Below are 26,492 nucleotides of genomic sequence, written 5' to 3'. Positions count from 1 at the left end.
GTGTGCTTGCCCTCAAGATGCTCCCGCCCATCCTACGTTGTCAGTGTGCTCGCCTTCCCTCCCACCATCCATTATCCTTGTTTGTCCCAGTTCCTCTCACACAACCTCCATTATCTGTGATTGCACCGGCCTCTCCCGCATCATCTCTGCTGTCCGCATGTTCTACCACCTGTATGTTATCCCCCCAAAAACATACTACCCCTCCCCCCGTTTGCTGGAGTGGGTGGGTGGCTAGACAACACAGAGAGAGGAAGACAGGCGAGAGAAGGTGGAGTGGGAACATATGACCAAAAAAAGGTGCTACGTCGCAGCCAGTGCTAATGTCCTTTTTTCATTAAAAGAAAAGGCAGGGCGTGCATTACCGCTGGCAGTGTCATTCTGCTTTTATTATTTATTTTTTATTCGTTTTAGCCATGCTGCTGTAAAGAATAGCTACAAAACATTATCAAAGCAAATAGGTCTGATAGGCGAGTCCTATTGGCTTGGCCAATGCTTGTTTTTTTCATGGGAGAGCACACTGTATATTTCTCAATGTGTGTTTATGGGGAGGCTTCTCCAGTAGATGGCATTGAGTGTGTGTATACACCGATAAAAGGCACAGTGTCTGCATCTTATGTAGACTATCCTGCATGTGTTTATTGGATGCACCTGAGTGTTTATTCTTGGTCCGTTTCATATGAAATTATGTCCTTCACTTCCTTTATTTCTGTGGGTGTGACCATTATACGAGAGCAGCTGTATCTGGGAGTGCCTAATCCTTCAGACATTTTACTGAGGGCTCTCTTAGTGTGTTGAAAGGTGTACTGAAGTCAGCGCACCATTTGGTAATGTGGACTCAAGGGCCCCAATAGCTTCCTTCCTTGGACTTCGTTTCCAGTTATGGATATTGCGGAGCTTTGCTTGTTGTCACTTAATTGGGCAGCTTTTAAATTGCTGGCAGCTTGGTTTGTATCCTGTATCTTCTGGGCCTGTAGTGAAAACCTTACTAGTGAATGATCTTACACGGCATGATCCTTCAGAGACACCCTAAGAAAACAAGGACACTCTATGACTAAAAGTGAGGTCAGTCAGCATGTCGGGCCACTCCAGCATTTGTTGCTGCAGGAATCTGCACAGTATGAAAGGTGAATAATCTCCAGCTCCGGAGAAAAACATATGTGAACCCCTTCCTTGGTGCAGCAATGAATATACTACCACCCCCCCGCCCTGACACACCAATTTATAAATGGAGGCCCACATCTGGTGGTACTGGTGTCACTGCACCTGCTGCCAATGATAGCGCTCCTGGGCCATGTTTTTTGTTGAAATTATTTGATTGGATTCACAAATGCCAACAACAAAGCCGAATACAAGCAGCAAAAGTATAGAAGGGTGATTTAGTTGTCAAGTGTAATACATATGAATCCAGTAATAGAAATGGGGAAGGGGCCAGTATTACAGGCAAGCAAGAAAACCAGGAGAGGACGGAAGGGGGATGATGGACGCTGGACAAAAGAAGGCAGGGAAAGTGGCTATATGGGTCTGTTTTCCACGGGTGGTGCAGGGGCGGCGGCAGACAGAAGGAATTCGTTAGCCCCATCCACCAGGTTATAGATCACCGTCTTGTAGGAGGCAGATCTGAACGTTGCCGTGAGCTTTTTACTGTGGGCTGGGACCTGTGGAGAGCACCGGTGACCTAGTATACAGATATTGGCTGATGTGAGGGCGGCATGTTAGTGAGGAGGCGGCGTGCTTGATGGGCTAGCTGGGAGGAGATAAAATGTAAAAAAGCCGCTGCACTCCAAGGTAAGCGCTTTGAACAAGGTAATCAAGGTCTTCAATTATATAGGTGCACAGGACGTCACCTTCTAGGTCCAAAAGGTGCGTACAAATTTCAAAACAAAGTGAGCCTTACAGGGGGTAAGGACCAATCCTGAGCACTCTGGTAGGCACCTGGGTGCGTTGTAGTACTTAATAATATTCCAAACTCAAATGTCATCCATGAAATTTTGGAGTTTATTTATACAAGTCTTTCTCCATAGTGGTAGTTAAGTATAGCAGTTCAATATTTCCATAATCATATTGTCATCATATGATATGCGGATAATGTGAATGTCACAATTTTTTCAGAGCAGTGTAATCAAATAATCCCCGATGCATTTCGTGCATAGGAGCACTTCTTCAGGGGGAATCTAAAAAGTGAAGTAAAGAAAATATATGTAGTACGCTATTACAGGAGTCGAGGGAATACACCACATGCTTGTGTGCAGTTAGCAGTGAAAGTGATATGCTGCGTAAATAAAACCCAAAATGGGCTGAAAACACGGTAACAACAGTGGAGTGCCACAAATAAACTCAGATTGGGTGAAAATAATAGTGGTTGAAATAATTAAGGTTAGAAACCGGTGTAACAATTCAGAGGGTAACAAGTGCTCAAAAAGCAAGAAACAGACCGAAGAAATCAACTCCGGAATGCCCGTGTATCTAGAATATAGGCGGTGCGCGTGAAGTTTGAAGATAGCCTGAGAAGCGTGAAGGGACTAAGGTACATAGTGTTTTCTTACCGATTAAACTGGGTGATGTAAGCTCCGTGTGAGGAGTCCGCAACCCGGAAGACGCCAAGCATGCGCGTGAGGTGTGCATGTAGTCGAGGAGCATAGACAAAGAAAACGGACTGAAGAATGCGTGTACAGACGTGAAGGAACTGAATGATGACAAATAAACAAAGAAACGAAGTGTGGTCTATAGTGGGAAGGTAACAGGAAAGTAAAAGAAGGGTGATAAAAGGAATAGTAAGATCAGTGAATGCATACCGAAAGCTGATTCAGGAATGAAGCTAAACATATATACAAGAATTTAGAGAAAATAAAGTAACAGGAAAAAAGAAAAGTAAAACGTGCGTTATGGTGTTGAAAAAAGTAAGGTCAGGGTGATGAAGGACTCTAGAAAAAAGAAGAGGAAGGTAGAAGAAAAAGGAATTCAATGGAATAAGTGCAGTCGTATATGCCGTCCTAAGTCCACAATATAAATGAGAGAACGAAAATAGGTGAATAACGCATTGTAAAACGATAACAAATCCGTAGACAATCCGTGGTACATTAGAGGCAATTGCAGGTTCAACGAAGGGTAAAGCGAAAAGCTAGGGGGGAAATCAAGCAAATCTGCAGTTCATGGTACGGAGGGAGAAGGTACAATACAGGAAAATTCTAAAGGTAACAACTGTACTCCAGTCTGTCATTTAACCCCTTCGGGTGCATGGCCAGAAGGCGATGTATCCAGTACAGTTCACGACGTAGCAAATTCTTGTTATTGTCTATGTGTGGGTATTTGTCCACTACTTCCAGAATGAGGAAACGAATTTGGCTGGGATTGTGGCCATGTTGAGTGAAATGAGCCGCTACACAGGATTTAATATTTTTGGTGCGTATATTGCTGCGGTGCTCAGTTAGTCGTGTTTTAATTTTGCGTTCAGTCTTGCCCACGTATGGGAGGCCACATGGGCATTTGAGCATGTATATCACGTTCATTGAGTCACAGGTAGCATTGACTCGAAGGCGGATGGATGTCCCTTGGGTGGGATGTGATAAACAATTTCCTGGAATGATGCTGTTACAGTGGCCACAGTTGTGGCATGGTATAGTGCCCTTGTAGGTGCTTTGCTCTCTAGTAAGTAAGGTGAAGCGTGGGATGGTCACAATCACCGCTTGTGTGCTGCCCCAGAGGGACAGGTTCAGGTGTTCTCCACTTGCCATCCATCCATTTAACTTATAGAGGAAGGAGAGCACCGCAGTGACATACTTGTAAGGCTTGTTTAAAAGTGAAGAATGTTGAAATAGTGTTCTCTGGGTAACAGCACTACAATGTGTATTCCAACTACTCTAGGAAATAGACTCATAAATTAAACTGCCCGGTGTTAAGAAGGCAAGACAGAATATGGTTAGCAACAGTATTGAATGGAAGTTGTTTGTGGGGAAATGGGTCAACCTCAAGTCTTTTGCCACCTCTACTTGTACAGGTAAAATTATTTTTCTAATGTCAGACAAGTACCGATTTCTACCCTACCCCCTGCAAATATTGAGCAGTATTTTGAAATTGCCCAGCATTGGGAATTCCCACAGACGTGGTTGTGACTATAGGATTGTCCCCTTTTTCTCTCAATTACTCTTAATGTTCTTTTCTGAAGGCCTGCTGATCATATCGGTCGATCCTTGCATTAAATAAAAAAGTTTTCCTGATTTATTTTCTCTAGGCAGATATCTCAATATAGGTCCAGAATTATTACCATTTTGTAATGTCATAATATACATTATCAGTAGTAGTGTTGTCAGAGGATTCCTGCAAGATGTGTGAAGCCACTTGGACAAGAATGAAATTCTCAGGGCGGACAATCGTGGTATCTGATGTGTAGAACATGAACAGTGGACATGAAATTGAAACAAATTAATTTTTTCTTTCTTTTAAATCTTGTCCCACCAGGTTTGCGGCTTCATGAACAGTGGATTCTAGTGAAAAAAGCAACATCTCATTGTCAAAGACCATAAACAGTGACAATAACTTGTGTTAACTTTATTTACAAAATGTCAATATAAAAGCTGTACAAAATGGCAGTGATTTTGTTAGTCACCGACTTACAAGATTCTATTCTGAGGAATTAATAAATGTCATATATACAATATGTTTGTAGTTTCATCCTTGTGGAGTTTTATAACATTCACATTTTATTTTAGATGCCATACCTAGCAAGAACTATGTAGGATGCAATCAACTTGCCACCTCAACATTCTGCCAACTCACGAATGTTTTATTTACTCACCCCTTTTAAAATACTGAGAGCAATCTTTTAAGAGCTTGTTTATAAGTGTGAAATTTCAGTGCTGAGGAAACCTATTAACATATTTCCTTAGGAAGACAGATGAACCCTACATTTTTCACCTGTACCACAGCTGGTTGAAAAGAATGCTAATGAATAGTTATCATAAGATAAACTACCATAATGTATTTTAAAGTCTGACTGTGGCCATTCTGTTGAAAATATCTAACAGTAATACGTTACTGTTAGATATTTTCAAGCAGAATGGCCACAGTCAGACTTTAAAATACATTATGGTAGTTCATCTTATGACTAAGTAACTCTGGTGTAACACCACGGAAAGCTGTGCTAGAAGAAGGTCAAAAGGCACTTCTGAATGGTTCATAATACTTCACACACAAATCAGAACCGATAAAGGGTCCTTTTCCATACAAGGCCATCTGAACAGGTTTTTGGTCAACACCTCAAGGCGTCCGATGTGCAGCTTCCCAACATCCAGTGACGGTCCTAACTACACAGAGTACAAAGTATTGTATTTGTACCAATAAAGCAAACTAACATTTGACGTTGCTAGCAATTGAATTGTAATTATAGTATCCTAGTAGGTGGGCAGGTTTTTTTTGTGACCCGCTGTTGAAATTCTAAGTTTGACAAGCTACTAGCTTAACAGATCCTACATTGTGGGGTTTCTTAGCTGAGGAATCCTCTCCTTGCTATGCTACTAGCTTAACAGATCCTACATTGTGGGGTTTCTTAGTTGAGGAATCCTCTCCTTGCTATGCGACTAGCTTAACAGATCCTAAATTGTGGGGTTTCTTAGTTGAGGAATCCTCGCCTTGCTATCTGCCATCACAGAGAAAGCCCCCATCATGGTCTTATCCAAGGCAGATTATGTGTACCCACTCTGACACACATACTATTACTATTCGTTTACCTGTTTGTTGTATAAGTATCTGCAATTTTAAATGCTTTAATCATTGTGGGCAAGAGGATATTCACATTTTGTTTTCCAGTTGTGCTTACAGTACATCCTCGTACTTCACAAAAATAGAATAATTAAAAGGAGCGAGACAAAATAGTATCTTGCACACTAATGTCCGCCTGAAAAGCACTGGAGTCTTTTTAACTGGAGGTTGAGGCTACTTTCTTAGCACTGAACTATTTTACTTTACATAGTGCAAAAATAAAACAAGAACTATCCTAGTAAATTTCAGAACAAGAATGCAAATGACTAATCGTATTATGAAAGCCACCATGTCGGGGCATTAACCTTTAAATCACAGTAATTCCAACAAATCCACGCTTTCACAAATAAAAAAACATAAGGTTAATGTACAGATCACATACCACTTTCCTTCGTGCTGCTTTGAACATCGTATTCTGAAGCTTATTTTTGCTTTCCTGACATACATTATGTGGCCATTTTTTAACTAAATCTGTTACAATTAAATAGACCACAGTGATGGGTATTATCTCATCAACAAAATAGCTCTACTCACTGACACCTAGGTGGTGTGGTTTTATATAGAAGTGAAAGAAGGCTGAGTGCCTATTCATCTGTAGTTTATATTCGCCAATAATGTCTTTAATGAAAAGACCACAACAATGACCGAAGCAACAGAACGCTAAAATGAACAAGATACTGGATTTGAAAATTGGGGGAGCCAATCTCTCTCTCTATATATATATATATATATATATATATATATATATATATATATATATATATATATAAAATCAGTCTCCAAATGTGTAAAACTCTTCTTTTTTCCAGTCGCACAATCTGCAGCATGGTGATAATGCCCAAATAATCAAGCAGTGGCTGAAAAAGACATTGTGCCCAATGACCTCACCACAATCTGCTTTGACCTGCAAAGAAACTTAGTATTTCAACAAACAATGTGTATGAAATTAAACGTACACCACACTATTGAACATTGCTACTGAAGACATGACAGTACCAGCCCTAAACTATATTGAATAAAGTTGTGGGTTTTCACTAGGCCGTCCAGAAGCAATGGAAGTCACTTTTCCTTGTAACTTCTCATCTTTAGTCAGGTTCTTCCACTTGGCGAGTGAACTACAGCATAAAAAAGTCAGACTTCAACATTGGTGATCACTGTGGACTATATGCTCCTGCAGCAAGGAGTAAGTTTCTACGAGTGAAGTGGAGATGTATCACAGGCGTTGATTTGGTCATGTATGCACCCAGCAACAACTCATGTGAATTGTCAAGTAGGTTTATGTGTCCTGTTGATGTGGTAAAATCATCCGTTTCCAAATCTTCGAAGGCTTTTGTAGAATCCCATAAACGTACTGTGTTATCCATTGAACCTGGCAACAAAAACATTTAATTTTATACTTGCAGCGCATCCCATGGTTTATTCACATACTTTTCTCAATATGAAACTGATTTAAACACACTCTTACAAACGTAGACAGGTCAAACATGCACTAAAATCCAGAGGACTACTATTTTATGGGTCCATGGTGCTAAAAGATTTGATGCTACTTGAATAAGGGCATGCACCTTTATTTGATTAGAGGAAATCATACACAACATTTTCAGGGATTGCTTCTCTGATCTAGCACATCATGATCCTGCTCTCACAACAGTTTAAGTCAGGCCCTTAATCCTGTGGCAAAATGTATTGGCTGCATTATTATGCCTTCCGCTATTCACTTCTTTTGTATGCCATGTGTATTACACGAGACTCTATGAATATACCTTCGGGTCAGGTGACCTTTCTTACTGACATAAATGACTTACTAAGGTTTTCTTAGTGCCAAAGTGAAGAACAAATGAAGAGCTGGGGTATTCCAATGGGGGGGGGGGTTTATTTATGTGTGTGTGTGTGTGTGTGTGTGTGTGTGTATATATATATATATATATATATATATATATATATATACACACATACACACACACGGCATATTAGTCTGACAGCCATTTTGTAATACTGCCATCGCGCGGCTCGAGTAAAACTGCTCTCATTTAAGATCCCAGTTCGAGCAGTTATGTGCATCCAACAGGTTGCGGTCCCAGCAGGGCTCACTGCCCGGGAAATTTCAAGGCCAAGAAACGCTCCAGGTAGTATTATATGCAATAATAGGATGTCGTTCTTCCTGCTTTTGAGTCAAAGTATATACATTTCTATTGTTTTTTTTTTTTTAAAACATGTCTATGCAATTACTGCATGCAAGAAAATGCAATCTCAGTTCACGTTCTTTGTGCCAATGATCACGGATTTACTTTAATAATTCAAAGTAAACCAAATCATACATGCGAATATCACGTTTTTCTAGCATCAGGAGCTCAATTCTCCTGGTGTGCTCCACTATCCACCTGAGAGAGTACCATTCCGAATAACGATAACTGCTGCCCTCGCAGCGACCGTAATTTCAACAGATAAACCATTGATAATTTTTAGGTCTCGCCTGTCGATGCGCATGCGCATCGAGCAAGCGAGACTATAGGGGCTCATCCACTCTTTATCCACACTGCAAGGAATCGTGGCGATTCCTTGCAGTGCCCGTGACTTTTAAGCTCAATGCGCATGCGCATTGAGCTTAAAAGCGCGTGCACAGCCGCCCGCATTCCTCCGACACCTTCGAAGTGAAGCTTAGCTTCACTTCAAAGGCCCGGCTTCCACGGCCGCCAGGCCACATCAAAGGCTTCCCCAGCACTGCCCCGCCCATCAATCACCCTCCCACTGCCACCCCCCTCCCTCTCCATATGGTGCGCTCTGCCTTGTTTCTCAAGCCGCCCCTCTTAGCACCCATATCAAGGCCACCGCACTGTCAGTAACTTTTAAAAACATTTTGCTTTCAGCATGGCACTCATCTAACGACCATCGCACTGTTCGGTAACTTTTAAGGATGGCGCCATGTGGAGCCACATGAGCAGTCATGCTGTAAAAGAAAATAAAGTGTGTGTACGTTTAACATACATACCAATATAAATTGTGCATGTTTAAAATACATAACGCAACTAAGTAGTGCAACTGATCTCTGATGCTGCTGGCTACACTCCTGTCTTTAGACGCTGCAGATGGTCTTACTCTGCTGACTGGTGTGGTTCTTCTAATGTGAATGTTATGAACCACCCTTTTCATGCAATTTCCCGTAAACAGCCTGCAGGCTCCTCTGCTGCTGGAATTTCCCCCTCCCTTCTCGCCCAGTACTTTGCGCGCAGACACCATCTGCCTTAAACAGCCTGCAGGCTCCTCTGCTATTGGCATTTCCCCCTCCCTTCTAGCACAGTCCTTCACCTCGGCGTGCACTCGCACCTCCTTTATCCCCTTTCGGCCGCTTAGATGTTCTCAGTTAGCCACGTGCTCTCAGCCTCCTCTATGCCTTTTAACTCCGTATTTCTTGCTCTAGGTCCATTCCGTTCTCCCCATTTTTTCCTTCCTCACTGACTTTATCTGCATCTTTCTCCCTATCCTTCCATCCTTCAACTTTCTCAAGCTTTCTTCCTCCGGATTTCTGCTCCTCCATCTCATGTGTGCTTTCTTCACGGCCTTCTGTCTCCTCCAGTGTTGATTTCCCACTCCATGCCTCTGACGCCTTCTGCTCGCAGCCAGACTGTCCGTTTCCTCTCTGACACTGTCTGATTGCTAAATATTGCATCTGCTGGTGTCATACCACCAGCCTGGCTGGGGCGCCTCCTGTGGAATATGACCGAGCCAACATTCCTCTACCAGGCTTGGAACTCGTCCTCACACTACTTTATGACACACACACTGAGCCCACACACTACTTTAGGCCACACACACTGCGCCCTCACACTACTTTAGGCCACACACACACTGCGCCCTCTCACTACTTTAGCCCACACACACACTGCAGCCTCAAATTACTTTAGGCCTCACACACTACGCCCACACACTCTGCACCCTCACACACCCTGCACCCTCACACATACTACACCCTCACACACACTGCACCCTCACACACTCAGTGCCACATAATTGATGTGCACGCCTGTGTGCACTGAGTAGACCTTCAAAACAATCCAAGTTCTCTACCGGAAAACTGCCAGTGAAAATTCATATACCAACTTCTAGCTCCGCTCCTAACCGTAGCAGACCTCACCTTGAACCGCTCCGCATCCCCACTGAAGCGTCGCACGTCAAACTTAGCCCCGGCTCCGAGCTTTCGGAACAGATCGAAGGCATCCATGTCGATCCCAGCATGCTCCGGGGCAGCCGCCGACCAGCCAGCATGCGAGCCACGGAAACTAAAGAAGGACTACAAGAACAGGCCAAACACTGTCTTAATTATTTGCATTTGGCACGCGACCTTCTAAATCTGCATCCTGTCAGGCAGTTCCATTTTCGGTGCGCCTTGCACCTTTTCCTGGAGTCTCCTGCGTGCATTGAAATGTACTTTATCCGTATTCTCTGAAGTTATCCAAGTTCTGGCAAGCACCATGCAGGAGTCCTGCAACACCGCCGCTGCTGCCGTGAGCAATTCACGGATTTCCGGCTATTTGCGCGTCCACAACACTGTACGCAGAACAAGAACATCTGGGGGCGCCGCCATGCTTTCAATAATCTCCAAATTCTCCACGGACCACCCTTCGGCGTTTTTCACAAAGCTGCTCCTATTTCACACTCCCCAGTCTCACGTGGTACACCCCTCCTACCAGCCTTAGTGGTACTCAACCCATACCAACCCCAGAGATCTTCTTGCCATTCCAGCTTCGCGCGGGTTCTCTGTCCTGCCACTGTCCCAGTGCGTTTCTACCCTGGGAATGCCCCACCGTGCGCCGGTCACAATATCTCACACAGTTCGCACCTTGCTGTCTCGCTGTGGTGCTCTCTCTGCCCTGCAAATCTCTGGCCGTTTTCCCGCTCTATCAACTCCCAGTGGTATTTATGCTATAGCCCCCTCCTGTGGTATTTCTGCCCCCCATAGCTTTGCGGTCCCTCACTCACCCTCACTCACCCTCACCCTCACTCACCCTCAACCCCTCACTCACCCTCAACCCCTCACTCACCCTCACTCACCCTCACCCACCCTCAACCACTCACCCTCACTCACCCTCACTCACCCTCACTCACCCTCACCCTCACTCACCCTCACTCACCCTCAACCCATCACCCTCACTCACCCTCACCCTCACTCACCCTCAACCCCTCACCCTCACTCACCCTCACCCTCACTCACCCTCACCCTCACTCACCCTCAACCCCTCACTCACCCTCAACCCCTCACCCTCACTCACCCTCACTCACCCTCAACCCCTCACTCACCCTCACTCACCCTCAACCCCTCACCCTCAACATCAACCCCTCACCCTCACTCACCCTCACCCTCACTCACCCTCACTCACACTCACCCTCACTCACCCTCACCCTTACTCACCCTCACTCACCCTCACTCACCCTCACCCTCAACCCCTCACCCTCACTCACCCTCAACCCCTCACCCTCACACAGTGGAATAGGTCTCGGAGCATTTGAGTTCGAGCTTTTAGAAATGTTTATGGTTTTTTTTTTTTTTATTCTTTAGCATTGGCTACAGGAAACAAAAATGCTAAAGATTTACAAAAAAACCCATAAACAATTCTAAAAGCACTAACTCTAATGCTGCGAGACCTATTGCATTTCCAATGCTTGTTAAACAAAGTTTTCAACTCCAAGTGTGTTTTTTGTTTGTTAAACGGCTAATTTTCATGTCATTTTCCGTGCTCTGGCAACATATAGAACGTAAGAAATCTCTGACAAATAATTACGTTTATAGGTGTTTTTTTTAATTTCAAAAACCACTTCTAACTGAATAGCCTTACTATTTTAACATAAACTTTACCATCAGGAGATAAATGTCACCATGTTCAAGGTTTTTAAATGAAACGCAAATGCTTGCTACCCAGCACGCCATCAAGGGGAAAACGGCAACCCTCTCGGGAAGATGCACTGCTCAGCAACAAAAAAAAAAAAAAAAGCGCGTGCTCATTCATTCAACCAGTTACGAATAACAGAAACGTCCCTCCCGAATCTTCTATTTTCGGTCAGGTACTTACCTTAGGCAATAGTCGTTCAGAGTGATGCATTTTCCTGTTGCAGAGTCCCGGTAAAGGTGCAGAATGGTGATTTTTGCACAGCTATACTTGTCTGACTTCTCCAGGGACCTATCACTACAGTGACACCGTCTCCAGAGGTGATCTAATATTTGATTTTTATAATACACTGCCCAAGTCACTTTCTTAGAGACAAAAGCCACGACACAACTTTGAAAGCTGTGGCTTTCTTGCCTGCTCTGTGACTAGAAATTCTGAGAGGTTTTGTTCCTTTAGGAAAGAATAAGGAAGTTCAGGATAAGATGCGCGCTCCCCCGGCCACATGTTTGAGGATGCTTAGTGTTCCCCTCCTTAGGCTACATGGACAGTTGGGGCTAAATTTATGACATAATCACTTGGAACTGTATTGCTAGGAATAGGCCCATTCATTACCCATGTGCGTACAACTGAGCTCTTTCCCTCGCACCTCCGTGATTATCACCAGTAGGATGCATACTGCATTTGTATTGTGCGGATGTTGTCCTCCATGATGGCCCATGTTTGCATCCTAAGATTCATGTCCCCATTACAAAGCGCTGTGGGAGGGTTGGGAAGGAAAATGTTACTGTATAAGCATCTGTTTGTGGCATGCAGTGCTGTAGATTCCCATGCTGTGCATACCCCTGCCATCAAGTGATGGCTCTGATGTGTACAATTTGTTTTTCTTCTAAAAGTCTTTTCGGGTCACACGGTTTAGTGATGCCACCTTTTAGTGGTATTGCGCATCAGCTCCATTGTTAGATTGTTTTTCCCACATGGAGCATAGAAAATACAATAAAGATGACCATGCAAAGGGAAGGAAATAAAAATTATAGGAAAAGAATAGGATCTGCAATAACCTTGGGCAACCGGAAAGGTGAGTGAGCGCATGTGAACCTACAGCACTACATGCTACAAGCAGTTGCTTATTGCAGGGTAAGTCACATTTTCCGTACATGGCATGTATAGTTGTAGATACATATGCTGTGCATAGACTGTAAAGCAGACCTCCTAAAAGCGGTGGCTTAGTCAGAGGATGTTGCACAAGAGTATGTAGGACAGCCTGGCCAACTCTAGCTTGCTGTCTGGCCAGAACATACACACAATGTTTAGTGGAGGTATGTGGGATAGACCAGGTAACTACTTTGCAGATGTCAGCTAATCGTTACCCCAAGAAAGCACCTTTCTTACAAATGAAATGAGGCCCAGGAGAGACAGGTGACGTTCTCTAAGCTTTGGCATAACGTGTCTTTTTGATTAACCAATGTGTTAAACCTGCTTTCGAAAAACCACTTCCCCTGTGAGGTTTGGAGAATGACAAACTGTTATTGGGCGTTACGAAAAAGTTTTGTTATATCAATATAGTACAAGAGTGCTCTTTTGACATCAAGAGTATGCAGCACGCTACAGATTCTGGTTGTGGAAAGAAGACTGGCAGTTTCATTGTCCGATTAAGGTGGTAACTGGAGACCCCGTTAGGCGGGAATTTTGGATTGGTTTTGAGAACCACTATCTTCATGTAGCTAGAAAAAGCGTGCTTCCAGAGTAAGCAAGTGTACCTCACTGACTCATCTTAAACGATGCGCCCCCCCCGCGAAATGCAGTGAGCAAGAGTGAAGGGCTTCAAATAAAGGATCCATGAGCCTAGTGAGGGCAATGTTTAAGTTCCAAACCGGAACAAGGAGCGTCCTTCCATGACCGCTTTAATAACAGGTATTCTGAATAGGGAAAAGCAGTACGTAGGCAGCTACGCCAGCCAAGTGTAATTGGATCAAGGTATAGACCAGTCTTCAATTTCTAGTGCATAAGGTAATAAACAATGAATACCCTGTACCAGCGGTGTGTGGGGATTAATGTGTTTTGGGAGACAGTGGTGTACAAAATGTGGCTGCCTCACAGGTCCTGCACACCTCTTTAAGAATAGACATACACTCTTTTGGAAGGTTGAGGTAACTCAGTTCTAAGACCTTAGGAGCCAATTCGCAAGGTTGAGTTCCTGAGGACTGGGATGCTGTTTTGTGGGAGAAGGTCCGGCCTGTTGAAGAGCTACTCGTGTGGGACTGTAGAGTGTTATAGCAGCATGGAATACCATGGCTGTCATCCCAATGTTGGTGATACTAGAGTGAGCATGAGGGATGTCTGTCTCGGTCTACTCACCACAAAAGGTGGGAGAGGCAGAAAAGCCTGGGCAAATACCCTTGACTAACTCATCCATAGTGTATTGCCCATGGACTGTAGTAGTATGGCGGCGAAGCTTGGGAATTTTGTGTTTTCTGCCACGCCGAACAGATCTATTTGTGGGAGCCTCCAGCACAGAAAGTATTGGAGTAGGACCTGGGGGTGAAGTTTCCATTTGTTTGAAGCATCCTGCTGAGCAGGTCCGCTATATTATTGACCCTAGTCATGTGTTGTAGTAGTAGGTATATGCTGTAATGTATTGCCCACCGCCGGATCCTCGGAGCTACACTGACCAGCTGTGGTGAATGTGTATGTAGAACATGGCAGTTGTGTTGTCTCTGTGTATCAAAACTGTCTTATTCTGAATGATGGCGAGAAAAGCACAGACAGCATACTGGATCGCCAGCACCTCCAGGGGCCACCACTGCAGAGAGCAATGTGTGCAGCCCCCAACCAACACTACATCTTTTAGATGACCGTCCACTTGAGGCCACTAAGCACTCCTGTAATGGATGCCTGGCATGAGGGATTATAGCTATGCAGGACGCCATCATGCCTATTAGATGCATCACAGTTCTGTTACCTGCCGATGTGGCTGAAAAAGAGGAAGAACGCTTGTACTTGGGCTGGGTTAAGCTTTTCCTACCTATGAACCCAGGCAGGCCCAAGGAAGGGCAGTACCTGAAGGGGTTGAAGGTGGGATTTTGTCAGATTGATGGTGAAACCCAGACTGTGCAGGGTGTGAATTGTGGTATGGGTGTGCTCTACACAGCGTTGCTGCGTGGCGCGGTTGATCAGCCAGTCATCTAGGGAAGGAAACAGGTTGCTGCCGCTCCTCCGGAGATAAACAGTCACCACTGCCAGACATTTGGTGAACACTCCTGGTGCCGTGGTAACCCCGAAGGGGAGCACTTTGAATTGATAATGGTGTCCACAAACCTCAGATAGCTTTGATGTGCTGGGTCGATGGCTATGTGAAAGTAGGCATCCTAGATCCAGGGCAGTCATGATGTAGCCTATCTGCAAAGGTGGTATAACGTCTTGTAGAGTCACCATTAGGAAGTGCTCTAACAATACATTTGTTGAGAGGACTGAGATAGATGCAGAGCCGTCCTTCTCTGGAATAAAAAGTAATAGGAGTGTACACCCTTACTGCGTTGCTGGTGCAGACAAGCTCCATGGCCCCTTGTCCAGAAGTGCTTGTACCTCCTTGTGTAGGAGGAGCAAATGTTCTTGTGAAAATCAGTGTTGATGAGGGGGAATGTTTGGTGTAGTTTGTTCTAGACAATACCCCTCCTGTATAATATTTAGAACCCAACATTCTGGGGTGATTACTGCCCAGCAGTAACCCCATAAATCTTCCCCGACAGGATACCCAGCCCTTTTAAAGTGGGCCAGGTACTGCCGGTGCTCAGCACCAGCACTTCTATTAATAATAATAAAAACAGGTGGTGAGAAGGGACCTTATCAGGCTACCCGTTTTTGCCCTCACCCTCAAGGTGGGGGGAAAAATCTCAACTCTGCAGCACTACCACCCTTTGCTGCTTTTGAGGTACCTTCAAAGATTCTCATTATAGTTCTTTTACAGTCATTTCAGAACTGAAGCATTTTCAATTTTATATACAACAAAGCCATAGTGGTTGCTTATTTATCATATGCACATAACAACCACTGATAAAAGCCTATGGTCCTGGGTTGTTGTAGATGTAACGTTATCTGGATGCAATGACAGAAGCAGTAAAACACCAGTCGGGTGGCACACTATGCTAAGCACAGATTTTTAGGTTACATGTTAAGCCAAGCCCTCACATCAGCCACACCCCTTTGAGACACCCCCCACCCCTCAATTTTTTCATCCCACTTAAAGCCCTGCCTATACCCACCTGTATAGTAACCCAGTGAGGGGGGGGGGGGGGGGGTGGTGTCTGCTATGTTGGAGTTGTGAAGGTAGAAGAGGTTTCTAGAGTGGGGATCTTGGATGCACCACAAAACTGTGTGCGCCGAAAGTAACCCCTGGGGTCAGTGTTTGTAGGGCGGCCATAGCCATATTAGTGTCCTTTTTGGTTTTCTCAAGCATCTCATCTACCTGAGGGCAGAGTAGGTGCTGCTGCACTTCTGGCTTAAAGCCTAAAACATACAGCCAGGCATGGCTTGGCAGCAGAATACTAGCATTAATGCCGCAAGCAGCTATAGCTGTGGCATAGTTTGCCCCTTCAAACAGTACTGCTCTACCAGGTCCGCCATTTGGTCCCAGTGTGCATGATCGTACCGGGAGGGCAAGCCAATTGAATTCGCCAATGGGGCGCAGGTTGCGCTGCCACTCTCCTTCCCCGTATCCATTTTCTTGCTCTCCGGGTCAGGAGGAGGTGCATCACCTGTTCACTGAGTGTTGGCATGCGTTTAGGCTGTACAACCAAAGAATCAGGGTAGTGGGTCACGAATGTATGGAGGGTCATTAGGAGAGGATTTATACTTTATATCTATCCTTGGTGTGATCACTCTTGCCTTGAAGGGGTCCTTAAAATCTTGATGGCAGGCTTGAGGACACCCTTAAGTATAGTGAGATATTAAAGAGAGCTTTGGGTGGACGAGAGGGTTTCCACAACAAAATTCTCCTCCTTGCGGCACATGGAGTTATACATTGTGGAAAGTGGCAGCTCTGTAACACCTCATGGCACCTCATCAGGAGGTGAGGACTTAGTGAGGTACGAATCTGTATTTGTAGGGGGCCGTCAGCATCATAGTCACCCAATGGGTCCAGAACCCGCTGAGTCATAAGGAAGTCTAGGACTGTCGTCCCCCTCTCCCCCCCCCCCTAATGTGAAGCACCTGCAGGTGAATGATGTTGCGACCCTAGAGGCAAAACAGGGTAGACAGCTGGTGGTGAAGGAGGGGGATGGGCAGAAGGCAGGAGATAGGTTGCCCTGTCATCTCCCTTTTGCTTTTTGTGGGCTAGAAGTTCTGGTGGAGTAAAGGCCTCCTCAAAAGTGAACTTCCTCTTGTGAGGTGCAGAATTCTTGGTTACATGTGGAGGCTTTGACAGAATCTGACCTGTGCCTGGTTGGATGTGAACAGGCTAATGTCGAGCATCCAAGTGTTCCTGCAGCCACTCGAGAATAGGCTGATCAAATTCCTATGAAGCTGCAGAATATGCCACAGTGAAAAGCAGTCTTGACAGCACTGCGGATGTTTGCCAATCAAAGGGTGCTGAGCTCAATTTCAGCTTCAATTGCACAGAGTTGACGGGTCTTGCCACCGTACTCAGCCTCGGCTCCGAATGTCTTGGGCAGGATGTCTCTGAACTGAAGATTTTGGCTCCAGCCCTTTCAAGTCAGAGTGTGGCCAAAGATGTGCCTTCGGGTCCTGAGCAGACGCTGCACTCGGGACTTCAGCACCAAACGCGTTTTGGGTGCTGGGTCCATCTTTGAATACACGAGTCGACCACCGCTGGATGGCAATGGTGCACTGGAGGCCTCATAAGCAACCAGGTAGCTAGAGGTTTGCACCTCGGAGTGGTGAGGTATGTGAACATCCATACTCACTGCAACCTTTTGAACGCGCTGGGCTCCTGGAGGCACTTTGGACTAAACATTTACCTCAGAACCGACACTTCCAGGTGTAAAGGCTGCTTACATTACGACGCCTGGAGCATTCTCTTCAACATCAGACTCCTCTTGTTCTCTGAAGATGTCTGGAGTCTCCTCTTCCTCTCAGTTTGTGTCCTGGTAGTAGATGCAATCTGAAGTGCATGTCGGTTCCGAAGAATTTTCTTGTTTAGGACTGCAAGGCAGGCCGAAATGGAGTCTTCACTGTGATCTGGCAACATACAGATTGCAGACAGTCGGTTTTCGGATACCTAGCCCGACAACTAGGACAGAATCTAAATAGAGTCCTTTCCATCATGGGAACATTTTTTGACCCAAGCAGTTGGGAGACAATGGTGTTAGTTCAACACGGAGTCAAATGTATGCAACAGTGGAAAACAAACAAAAACAGCTGGATTGCTTGTAGATACCGACAGATTCAAGGGCTTGGTGAGGACACCACAAGGCAACGAACCGGAAATGTGAGCAACACGTCTGAACCCAACGGCGGATAGAGAAAGAGAAAAAACAATCAATCAATCAATCATAACATTTGTATAGCGCACTACTCACCCGCAAGGGTCTCAAGGCGCTTGGGGGAAGGGGTCCGCTATTGCTCGAACAGCCAGGTCTTGAGTTGTCTCCTGAAGGCGAGATGGTCCTGGGTCAGCCGAAGATGGATGGGGAGAGAGTTCCATGTCTTGGCCGCCAGGTAGGAGAAGGATCTGCCTCCGGCGTTGGCTCTTCGGATGCGTGGTACGGCGGCGAGGGTTGTAGAACGTAGCTGACGGGTGGGCGTGTAGAAGGTCAGGCGGTTGTTGAGGTACTTGGGGCCCAGGTCGTGGAGAGACTTGTGTGCGTGGGTGAGGAGCCTGAACGTGATCCTCTTGCTGACAGGGAGCCAGTGCAGGTCCCTCAGGTGGCCGGAGATGTGGCTGCGTCGGGGGATGTCCAGGATGAGTCGGGCGGAGGAGTTCTGGATGCGTTAAGAGTTTTTTCTGTAGCTTGGCTGTGGTTCCGGCTTAGAGGGTGTTTCCGTAGTCCAGTCGGCTGGTGACGAGTGCCTGGGTGACCGTCTTCCTGGTTTCGGTCGGGATCCAGCGGAAGATCTTGCGGAGCATGCGTAGGGTGTTGAAGCATGATGAGGAGACAGCGTTGACTTGTCTGGTCATCGAGAGGGAGGAGTCCAGGATGAAGCCCAGGTTGCGTGCGTGGTCTGTTGGCTAGGGAGTGGTGCCCAGGGCGGGGGGCCACCAGGAGTCGTCCCAGGCAGAGGGTGATGGTCCCAGGATGAGGACTTCCGTCTTGTATGAGTTCAGTTTCAGGCGGCTGTTCTTCATCCATTCGGCAACGTCTTTCATCCCTTCGTGTAGGCTAGTTCTGGCGGTGTCGGGGTCTCTGGTGAGGGAGAGGATCAGCTGTGTGTCGTCGGCGTAGTAGATGATGTTGAGGTTGTGCTGGCATGCGATGGCTGCAAGAGGTCTCATGTAGACGTTGAAGAGGGTGGGGCTGAGTGATGATCCTTGCGGGACGCCGCAGATGACTTCGGTGGCCTTGGATCGAAACGGGGGGCGGCGGACTCTGTGTTCTTCCGGCGAGGAACGAGATGATCCACTCCAGTGCCTTCTCTTGGATACCGATGTTGCTTAGGCGTTGAACTAGGGTGCGGTGGCAGACAGTGTCGAACGCTGCAGAGAGGTCCAGGAGGAGCAGTGCCGCCGTTTCCCCGTTGTCTAGCAGGGCTCGGATGTCGTCAGTGGCTGCGATGAGGGCGGTCTCGGTGCTGTGGTTGGCTCTGAAACCGGACTGCGAGGGGTCGAGGGATCCGTTCGTCTCGAGGAAGGCGGCAAGCTGTCTGTTGATGGTCTTCTCGATGACTTTGGCAGGAAAAGGGAGGAGCGAGATGGGGCGTAAGTTCTTGAGGTCGGTGGGGTCCGCTGTTGGTTTCTTCAGGAGGGCGCTGAGCTCGGCATGCTTCCAGCTCTCCGGGAAGGTGGCGGTGTTGAAGGAGGTGTTGATGATGTTCCGGAGTTGAGGTGCGATGGTGAAGACTTGGTGGGGGCAGGGGTCAGTTGGAGATCCGGAGTGGATGGTGCTCATCGTGCGGGCTGTGTCTTCGGTGGTCACCGTGATCCGGGTGGCGGTGGTTCGACGGTAGGGTGCGTGGATGGTGCGTCGAAGCTGTTGTGGATGTCGGCGATCTTGCGGTGGAAGAACGAGGCGAGAGAGTCGCAGAGATCTTGTGAGGGAGTGATGTCGTTGTTGCCTGGGCTGAGGTTGGAGAACTCCTTGACGATGTTGAAGAGTTCCTTGCTGTCGTGGGCGTTGTTGTCCAGTCGTTCCTTCAGTGATTTGTTCTTGGTGGTGCGAATAAGCTGGTGGCGTGTTTGAGGGCGGTCATGTTGTCTGTGGTCTGGTCGCGGAGCCAGGCTTTCTCGAGGGTGCGGCAGTTCTTCTTGGAGTCCTTGAGTTAGTCGGTGAACCAGGAGGCCTTCTTGCTTCTGGGTCTGCTGGGAGGGTTCTTCAGTGGCGCGAGGTCGTCGGCGCAGGCGGTCAGCCACTGCGTGAAGTTGCGGGCTGCTTCGTTGGGGGTCCGTTGTGCTGGCGGGTGGGTTCTGGCCGAGGGAGGTGTTGAGCTGCTCGGCGGTGATCTTGCTCCAGTTCCTGTGAGGAACCTGTTGCGGGTGGTGGTGGGTCGTGGTTCTTCTGAAGCTGAAGTGGACGCAGCTGTGGTCAGTCCAGTGAAGTCTGGTGGAGTGGCTGAAGGTGATGTGCTTGCTGGAAGAGAAGACGGGATCAAGCGTGTGGCCGGCGTAGTGGGTGGAGGTGTTGACCAGTTGCTTGAGTCCGAGGTTGGCGAGGTTGTCCAGCAGGGCGGCGGTGTTGCGGGCCTCGTTCTCCAGGTGGAAGTTGAGGTCCCCTAGGAGGATGTAGTCAGCGGAGGGGAGGGCGTGCGGGCTGATGAAGTCCGTGATGACGTCGCTGAATTGTGTGCGTGGTCCCGGGGGTCTGTAGACAAGGGTGCCTCTGAGCGTCGTCTTTGGGTCGGTGTGTATCTGGAAGTGGAGGTGCTCTGCGGCGGAAAAGGTGTCGTTAGAGTCGGTCGTGATGCGGATGGTGTTCTTGTGTACGATGGGGACGCCTCCTCCAGTCTGGTTGATGCGGTCCCTCCGGGTGATCTTGTATCCGTCTGGGATGGCGATGGCGATGGCGATGTCGGGTGCAGAGGAGGCGTTCATCCAGGTTTCCGTGAGGAAGGCGACGTCTGGTGAAGTTGTGTCGAGCAGGTTCCAGAGTTCGATGGCGTGTCTGTGGATGGAGCGGGTGTTGAGCAGGATGCACTTGAGGTGGGTCTTGCTGGTGCTTGGCGGGTGCGGTGCTGGTTCGGAGGCAGGTGAACTTGCAGGTGAAGGGTCCGTGGATGCGTTTCGGGGTGGCCCGGCAGCAGGTGGGGTTTCGGCCTGCATTGAGTGCGTTGAGGGCGGCGGCGTTGTAGTTCTGTCGGGTGGTCTCGCATCGGCGGGGGCCAGGGGTCCTGGCACTGGGCGCGGTCCAGGCGCAGACGGGCTTGCCTTTGGCGCGCCTTCGGCGCGACCGCTGCGCATTCGCGTAGGCGTCATAAGGGAGGAGCCGGGAGGGAGGAGTAGCTGGGTGGCGGGAGCAGGGCGGCGAATGGGCAGGAGGGGGGCGGGGCCGCAGGGATTCAGCAGCGGGAAAAGGAGGTCAGAGGGCGGCTCAGAGGCAGCTGGGTCGTCCGGGGAGCGAAAAAAAACGGAGGCAAAATGAGGGAAAAACAAAGGGCAGAAACACAAGGAAAGGCAAGCAAAACGAGGCAGAAGCAGTGGTGTGTGGGGGCGACCTCGCCTGGTTACAGGCTCAGCGCTCGCTCCCTGCACCTCAGCGCGATCCCCTTAAGTGAGGAGCCGGGAGGTAGGAGCAGCTGGGTGGCGGGAGCGGGGCGGCGATATTTGGACCCGATATATCAATGTGCAATACCATGGATAGGTGGAAGTACTAGACCTCGTGACCCGAAAGACTTCCTTCGAAAACAAGTTGTACACATGAGGCCAAAAGTATGCACAGCCTGTGCATCTACAGCATCACCCGCAACAAACATATATATTACTACACTCCCAAACCAGAGTTCTGATAGACATAAAAGGACTGACCAGAACCTGCCTGGCAGCACCACCTTAACAAGACTGCTTATGGCAATATTGTTACCTTTACCCCCTGTTCCTCTCAAAGGGTCCACCATGGTCTTGGGGCTCCCTCTTTGGTTCGTGGGACACATCAGCTGATCAATAAAATACATTTCAGACAATGTGGTCATTAATGGGTTCTAGTGGCATCACAAGCCACGAGGCAAAGGTTGAATGATTTGTAAACGTCAACAGAACGCCAAAATGTCAATATCAGACCATATAATGAGAAACCCAGGACAAAGTAACTAATTATCTGTGGTCCCATAAGGTGTCAATTTTTTGTAATCCAGGATTAGCCTTGTAGATACATATCCACAGTTGAATCACTTGGGTTTTGCTTGCTCAGTGATCTGACCCTTAACAGGTAGAGATCGGATACTCTCTAGATGATTTCCAAAACCAATAACAAACATGTTATAGCAAATGTTACTGACTGGGGCTTTTTAGAAGTATAGTGTGCATAGGGATCGATCAAGCATCCCCCCCCCCCCGATTGGTATTGTCTCTTCAGACCAGATTCTTCTATCTATAAGCCAGTGTTGATCCATAAGGTGTCAATTTTTTGTAATCCAGGATTAGCCTTGTAGATACATATCCACAGTTGAATCACTTGGGTTTTGCTTGCTCAGTGATCTGACCCTTAACAGGTAGAGATCGGATACTCTCTAAATGATTTCCAAAACCAATAACAAACATGTTATAGCAAATGTTACTGACTGGGGCTTTTTAGAAGTATAGTGTGCATAGGGATCGATCAAGCATCCCCCCCCCCCAGATTGGTATTGTCTCTTCAGACCAGATTCTTCTATCTATAAGCCAGTGTTGATCCTAAAAATGCTAATTTCGTTCAAAAACACACCACATGCTCCAACACAGAGCAACAGCTAGGATGACCAAAGAAAAAGTGTGCTGCTTTATAAACATACTAGATGTTTGCCTATGTTAAATATATTGCTCTGATAAACTAGGGACGTTTTTTCATCTTGGAATACTGTCGGGATTTCAGCTGGCCAGGTCCTCAATTGCGAGCAAATGAATCCAGCAGCCACATTAACAGTGCATCATTTTACTAGCATTTTTTTAAAGAGGCAAAACCCTTCCACAGTCTGGCTGTAGGGTCTCTACACCCTGCCTTTTGATTGGAGGAGAGGCAATGGAGCTGTGTAACAAAAGGGGCACTAGGAAGAAAGAAGAAGAGGAACAGACACTCAGAAGGAATGCAAGAAGGGGAAAAGTGAGTCTACAGGATTGGAGACCAGTGAAACAAACTAAGCATAGGGGCGCAGGAGTTCCTGATGGAAGGGAAGCCAAGGAAAGGCGAGCAATATGATGTGGTGGGTTACCTGCTTGATTTGAGGATGGCCATGCAAAATATGATGACCACCACAGTCTTAGAAGCTTATGGTTATATCCTTGGCCATAATGGAAATGCATACTTTATTAAGAAAAACACAAGTAACAGCCTTTCCTACCTCCCTACCCCCATATATATTTTAAAGCGAAGAAAAAAATAATTTACCATTAACAGTTTCGCGGCTATTCTATGTTCAAAGATGTCTTGATTGATTCAGGGCAAAAACATCTCAAAGCAAATAGCATTTGAGGAACAACTTTAGATGGAGTCAGAATAAATCATGAGGGCCTTTAGCATAAGCCCACAATGCATCAGTAAGTGATCTCTTCTTCAGATTCCATTTTCCCTTAATTGTGATGATATGTGCGAGGTCACTGTATTGACCTTTAACATTTTACATTATTGGTTTATGAACATGTAGTTTGCAGTAGTACTCTTCCCCCTAGATGTCAGTGGTCACGTGAATACAGAATAGCTACAAGACTTGTATGGGGTAACTTGTTTCATTTGCTGTGTAAAACTATTGTAGATTCAGATGCTACACACTTGATTCTAAATCAGCCAAGCCATCTTTAATGATGAGCATGTGAGGTGCTAGCAGTAGCAAACGTGCTTTAATACGGTCTGTCCTAATGATACATATTTTCTTGAAGGAATATCTACACATTAGTGTTTAGAAAAATAAATATGTATAGCTAGCCATGTAACTGCTGCACAAATGCCCGTTAATGAAACAAATATTTGCCAGTTAAGCAGCCTTTCCATTGTTTTAACTGCTCTTGGTCTTCTGTGTAAATGGTTCCCATCTAGGTAGACTGTCTGCACATCCTGCCTCATAGTAGATAATGCTCTTTGACAGTGGGTTATATTTCAGGAACCAGTTTCAACATGAGGACAAAAAATGCTACTTTACAGTGCACAGTATGATGTTTGTGCATTTGTTTAAAAGGTGGTGGATGTATCAACCAGCTTACCACCATATTTTGAGTTTGTGTTGCAGGTGGAGTAAGATTTGAAAAATATACTCGTTTCACCCATTCACAAGAAGCATGAATCACCAGGCTAGCAATTATATTTATTGCGTATTCCCTTCATACATGCTTTCATAACAGTCAAAAGGATCTTGGTAGAGGAATGGCATAGCACATTACATAATAAATATATAGAACAGTCAACCTACATTCGTGTTAGTATCAAATGGTTTGCTTGACTCCGCTATGTGCACGTTTTTCACTAAACAGAACCATGTCATGGGCCCATGTGCTTTCCTTAAAATATCCATACATCTTGTAGGCAAGTTTAAATGGCCAAAGACTTCACGAGTCATACTGTTGAGTTCTTTTCTTGATCTAGATTGCGTTCATTCCTGAATTGTCAGAAAATGTGCAACTGAGCACTTTAAGCTTAAGGTTTGGTGTTCCTGAGGCTGTTTGTCAATCAGCGAAGCTGCACTGTCTACCAGTGAAAACCCACCAATTTCCAAAGTCGTCACAGGGCGGGGTACAAAAAAGCCTCTGTGCCCCCCGCACCTCATACTGGGAGGAGTTAAGAAATGTGCGACGTGCACACAAGGCTGTGGATGAAGGAGATCAGAGTGCGCAGCTGCAGCAAGTTGGTGTTTAAGGTAAGTGCGGGCAAACAAAATAAAACAAACAGGCCTTGATAGAATCTTATTCTCATACATACAAACGACCGGTCGCTATGCTTCGAGATCTGCACAGCTGTATATCAGTTATTCGTATTATTAAAGCGGAATTTGTTTCTCATCAAATTCCAAGGGTGCTCCCACAGTGCTATAATACCCACCCACCTTGGGTATAAATCCACTAGTCCTACAAAAGTAGTCTCGATATAAATGTCTAACATATGCACCAAGGCACTGTCACTTTATACTTAATTATGTAGCAAGGAAAGCACAATCAATTGATACAGTTCCATTGATTATTTTCCAATAAGTGATCCACAGCTGTTGAAGTGCCCAGTCATTCACATTTATTCCATTAAAAATAACAAACGGCAGTCACTTAACAAAATACAAAAAGCTGCCAGCGAAAGGCTTGCTAAGTTAGAAGCATTCTCGTGTGTGTGATTTCTGCTCCTTTTGGATGAATTGTTGCCTCAAGTTCACTTACCATAAAGTTAAAAGATTAAAAATTATTTTTCATAGAAATTATCACACTGGACAAATGTGCTGCAGCTTCAACACGTGTGTTAAGTCAGATTAATGCTCATGGCTGTGTACTATGGTTATACTATTTAACTTTATGGTGAGTGAACATCAGGGCTGACTTTACATCACCTAGTGTTGAGCTCTGATGCTGTGCTTAGAAAGAAGTCATGGGTTTAAACGCAACCACTGCAGAGCTCCTTGTGTCCAGCAATGGTCAAGCAACAAAAAAAAATGTCATAACAACGCTGGTGATTAATGTTCCTGCTGGAAGGAGATGGAGTTTTGTTTAGCAGCAGTTTTGACTGGTCAGTGGAGGGTTAATGTGACTGCCGCAAAGAACATAACTTTTCCTGCAGACTGATTTTCATCCGTATGGGTCAACGTGTGTGATGTGTAGTGCTCTGACACCTTAAACTGGTATGAGTAACAGTATAAAACAAATTAATGCATGTGAAAAGAGAGCCTATGGAGAGAGGAGGGGCACTGTTGGAGGGTGGTAGTGAGGGAAAACATGCAGCAGGAGGTCAGTGGAGGGGAGGGCCCAAAACAAAGCCTGTCACATCAGGCACCACCAGTGCTACAGTAGGCACTGAGTGAACATGGCCTGAGCAGATATTCCTTTCAGCAAACACCCTTGCAGCCTGTAGGTTGTTGCTCAGCAGGAACAGGTAGAAGAGGTTGACATTCCCTACAACTTCTTTCTTACGGATGCATTTAAGGAGTAGGCACAATGCTGAGTTCCATGACTTTGTACCGCTCTGCAGTGTTAGTTGAGGCTGCAGGACTGTGTTTCTAATGCCCCTCTGAGGCTGAGAATGATCAGACAATGAAGTGAGGGTTGGGGGGGGAAGGAGGAGGGGGGGGGGGCTGGTGAACAGCAGAACAATGTGCAAAGGAAAAGAGTTGCTGCAGTTCCAGCCAAGAGCAGGACCTTATGTCTTTATGGTGCTGCATAAGGTACACTCTCCCCAATTACATCTGCAAGAAGCCATAAGGATGCGACCTAATGCAAAACTCTCAATTTCCAAGGATCATGCCCGAGCACCTCATTCGGTTCAGGTTTTTTACTTGCATTCTTGAACTTTTAAGTTAGCCCATTATAAAATTGTGACTACAAGTCCTAAAATGCTCACTAAATATCTGGTTTCGATAAGCTGCTCATTCATG

At 46.3% G+C, this 26,492-nt stretch overlaps 2 protein-coding genes across 2 annotated transcripts in view; one reads left to right on the top strand and one right to left on the bottom strand.

The window, feature by feature from the left end:
• Positions 1-4,652, top strand: part of ATP5MK (ATP synthase membrane subunit k) — a 43,821-nt gene extending 39,169 nt beyond the window's left edge. The window contains exon 4 of the mRNA XM_078643697.1: positions 4,456-4,652. The gene's annotated coding sequence lies outside the window, so the exon portion shown is untranslated. The remainder of the gene's footprint in view (positions 1-4,455) is intronic.
• A 391-nt stretch (positions 4,653-5,043) lies between these two features.
• Positions 5,044-26,492, bottom strand: part of TAF5 (TATA-box binding protein associated factor 5) — a 275,231-nt gene continuing 253,782 nt past the window's right edge. Inside the window, exon 11 of the mRNA XM_078643693.1 lies at positions 5,044-7,123. Coding sequence (XP_078499819.1) covers positions 6,906-7,123 — 218 coding nt within the window. The 3' untranslated portion in view covers positions 5,044-6,905. The remainder of the gene's footprint in view (positions 7,124-26,492) is intronic.

This window comes from Lissotriton helveticus, chromosome 5_1 (genome assembly GCF_964261635.1).
Source record: "Lissotriton helveticus chromosome 5_1, aLisHel1.1, whole genome shotgun sequence".
NCBI lineage: Eukaryota > Metazoa > Chordata > Amphibia > Caudata > Salamandridae > Lissotriton > Lissotriton helveticus.
The sequence above is the reverse complement of the archived record's forward strand: the minus strand, read 5'-3'. Positions and strand labels throughout refer to the sequence as shown.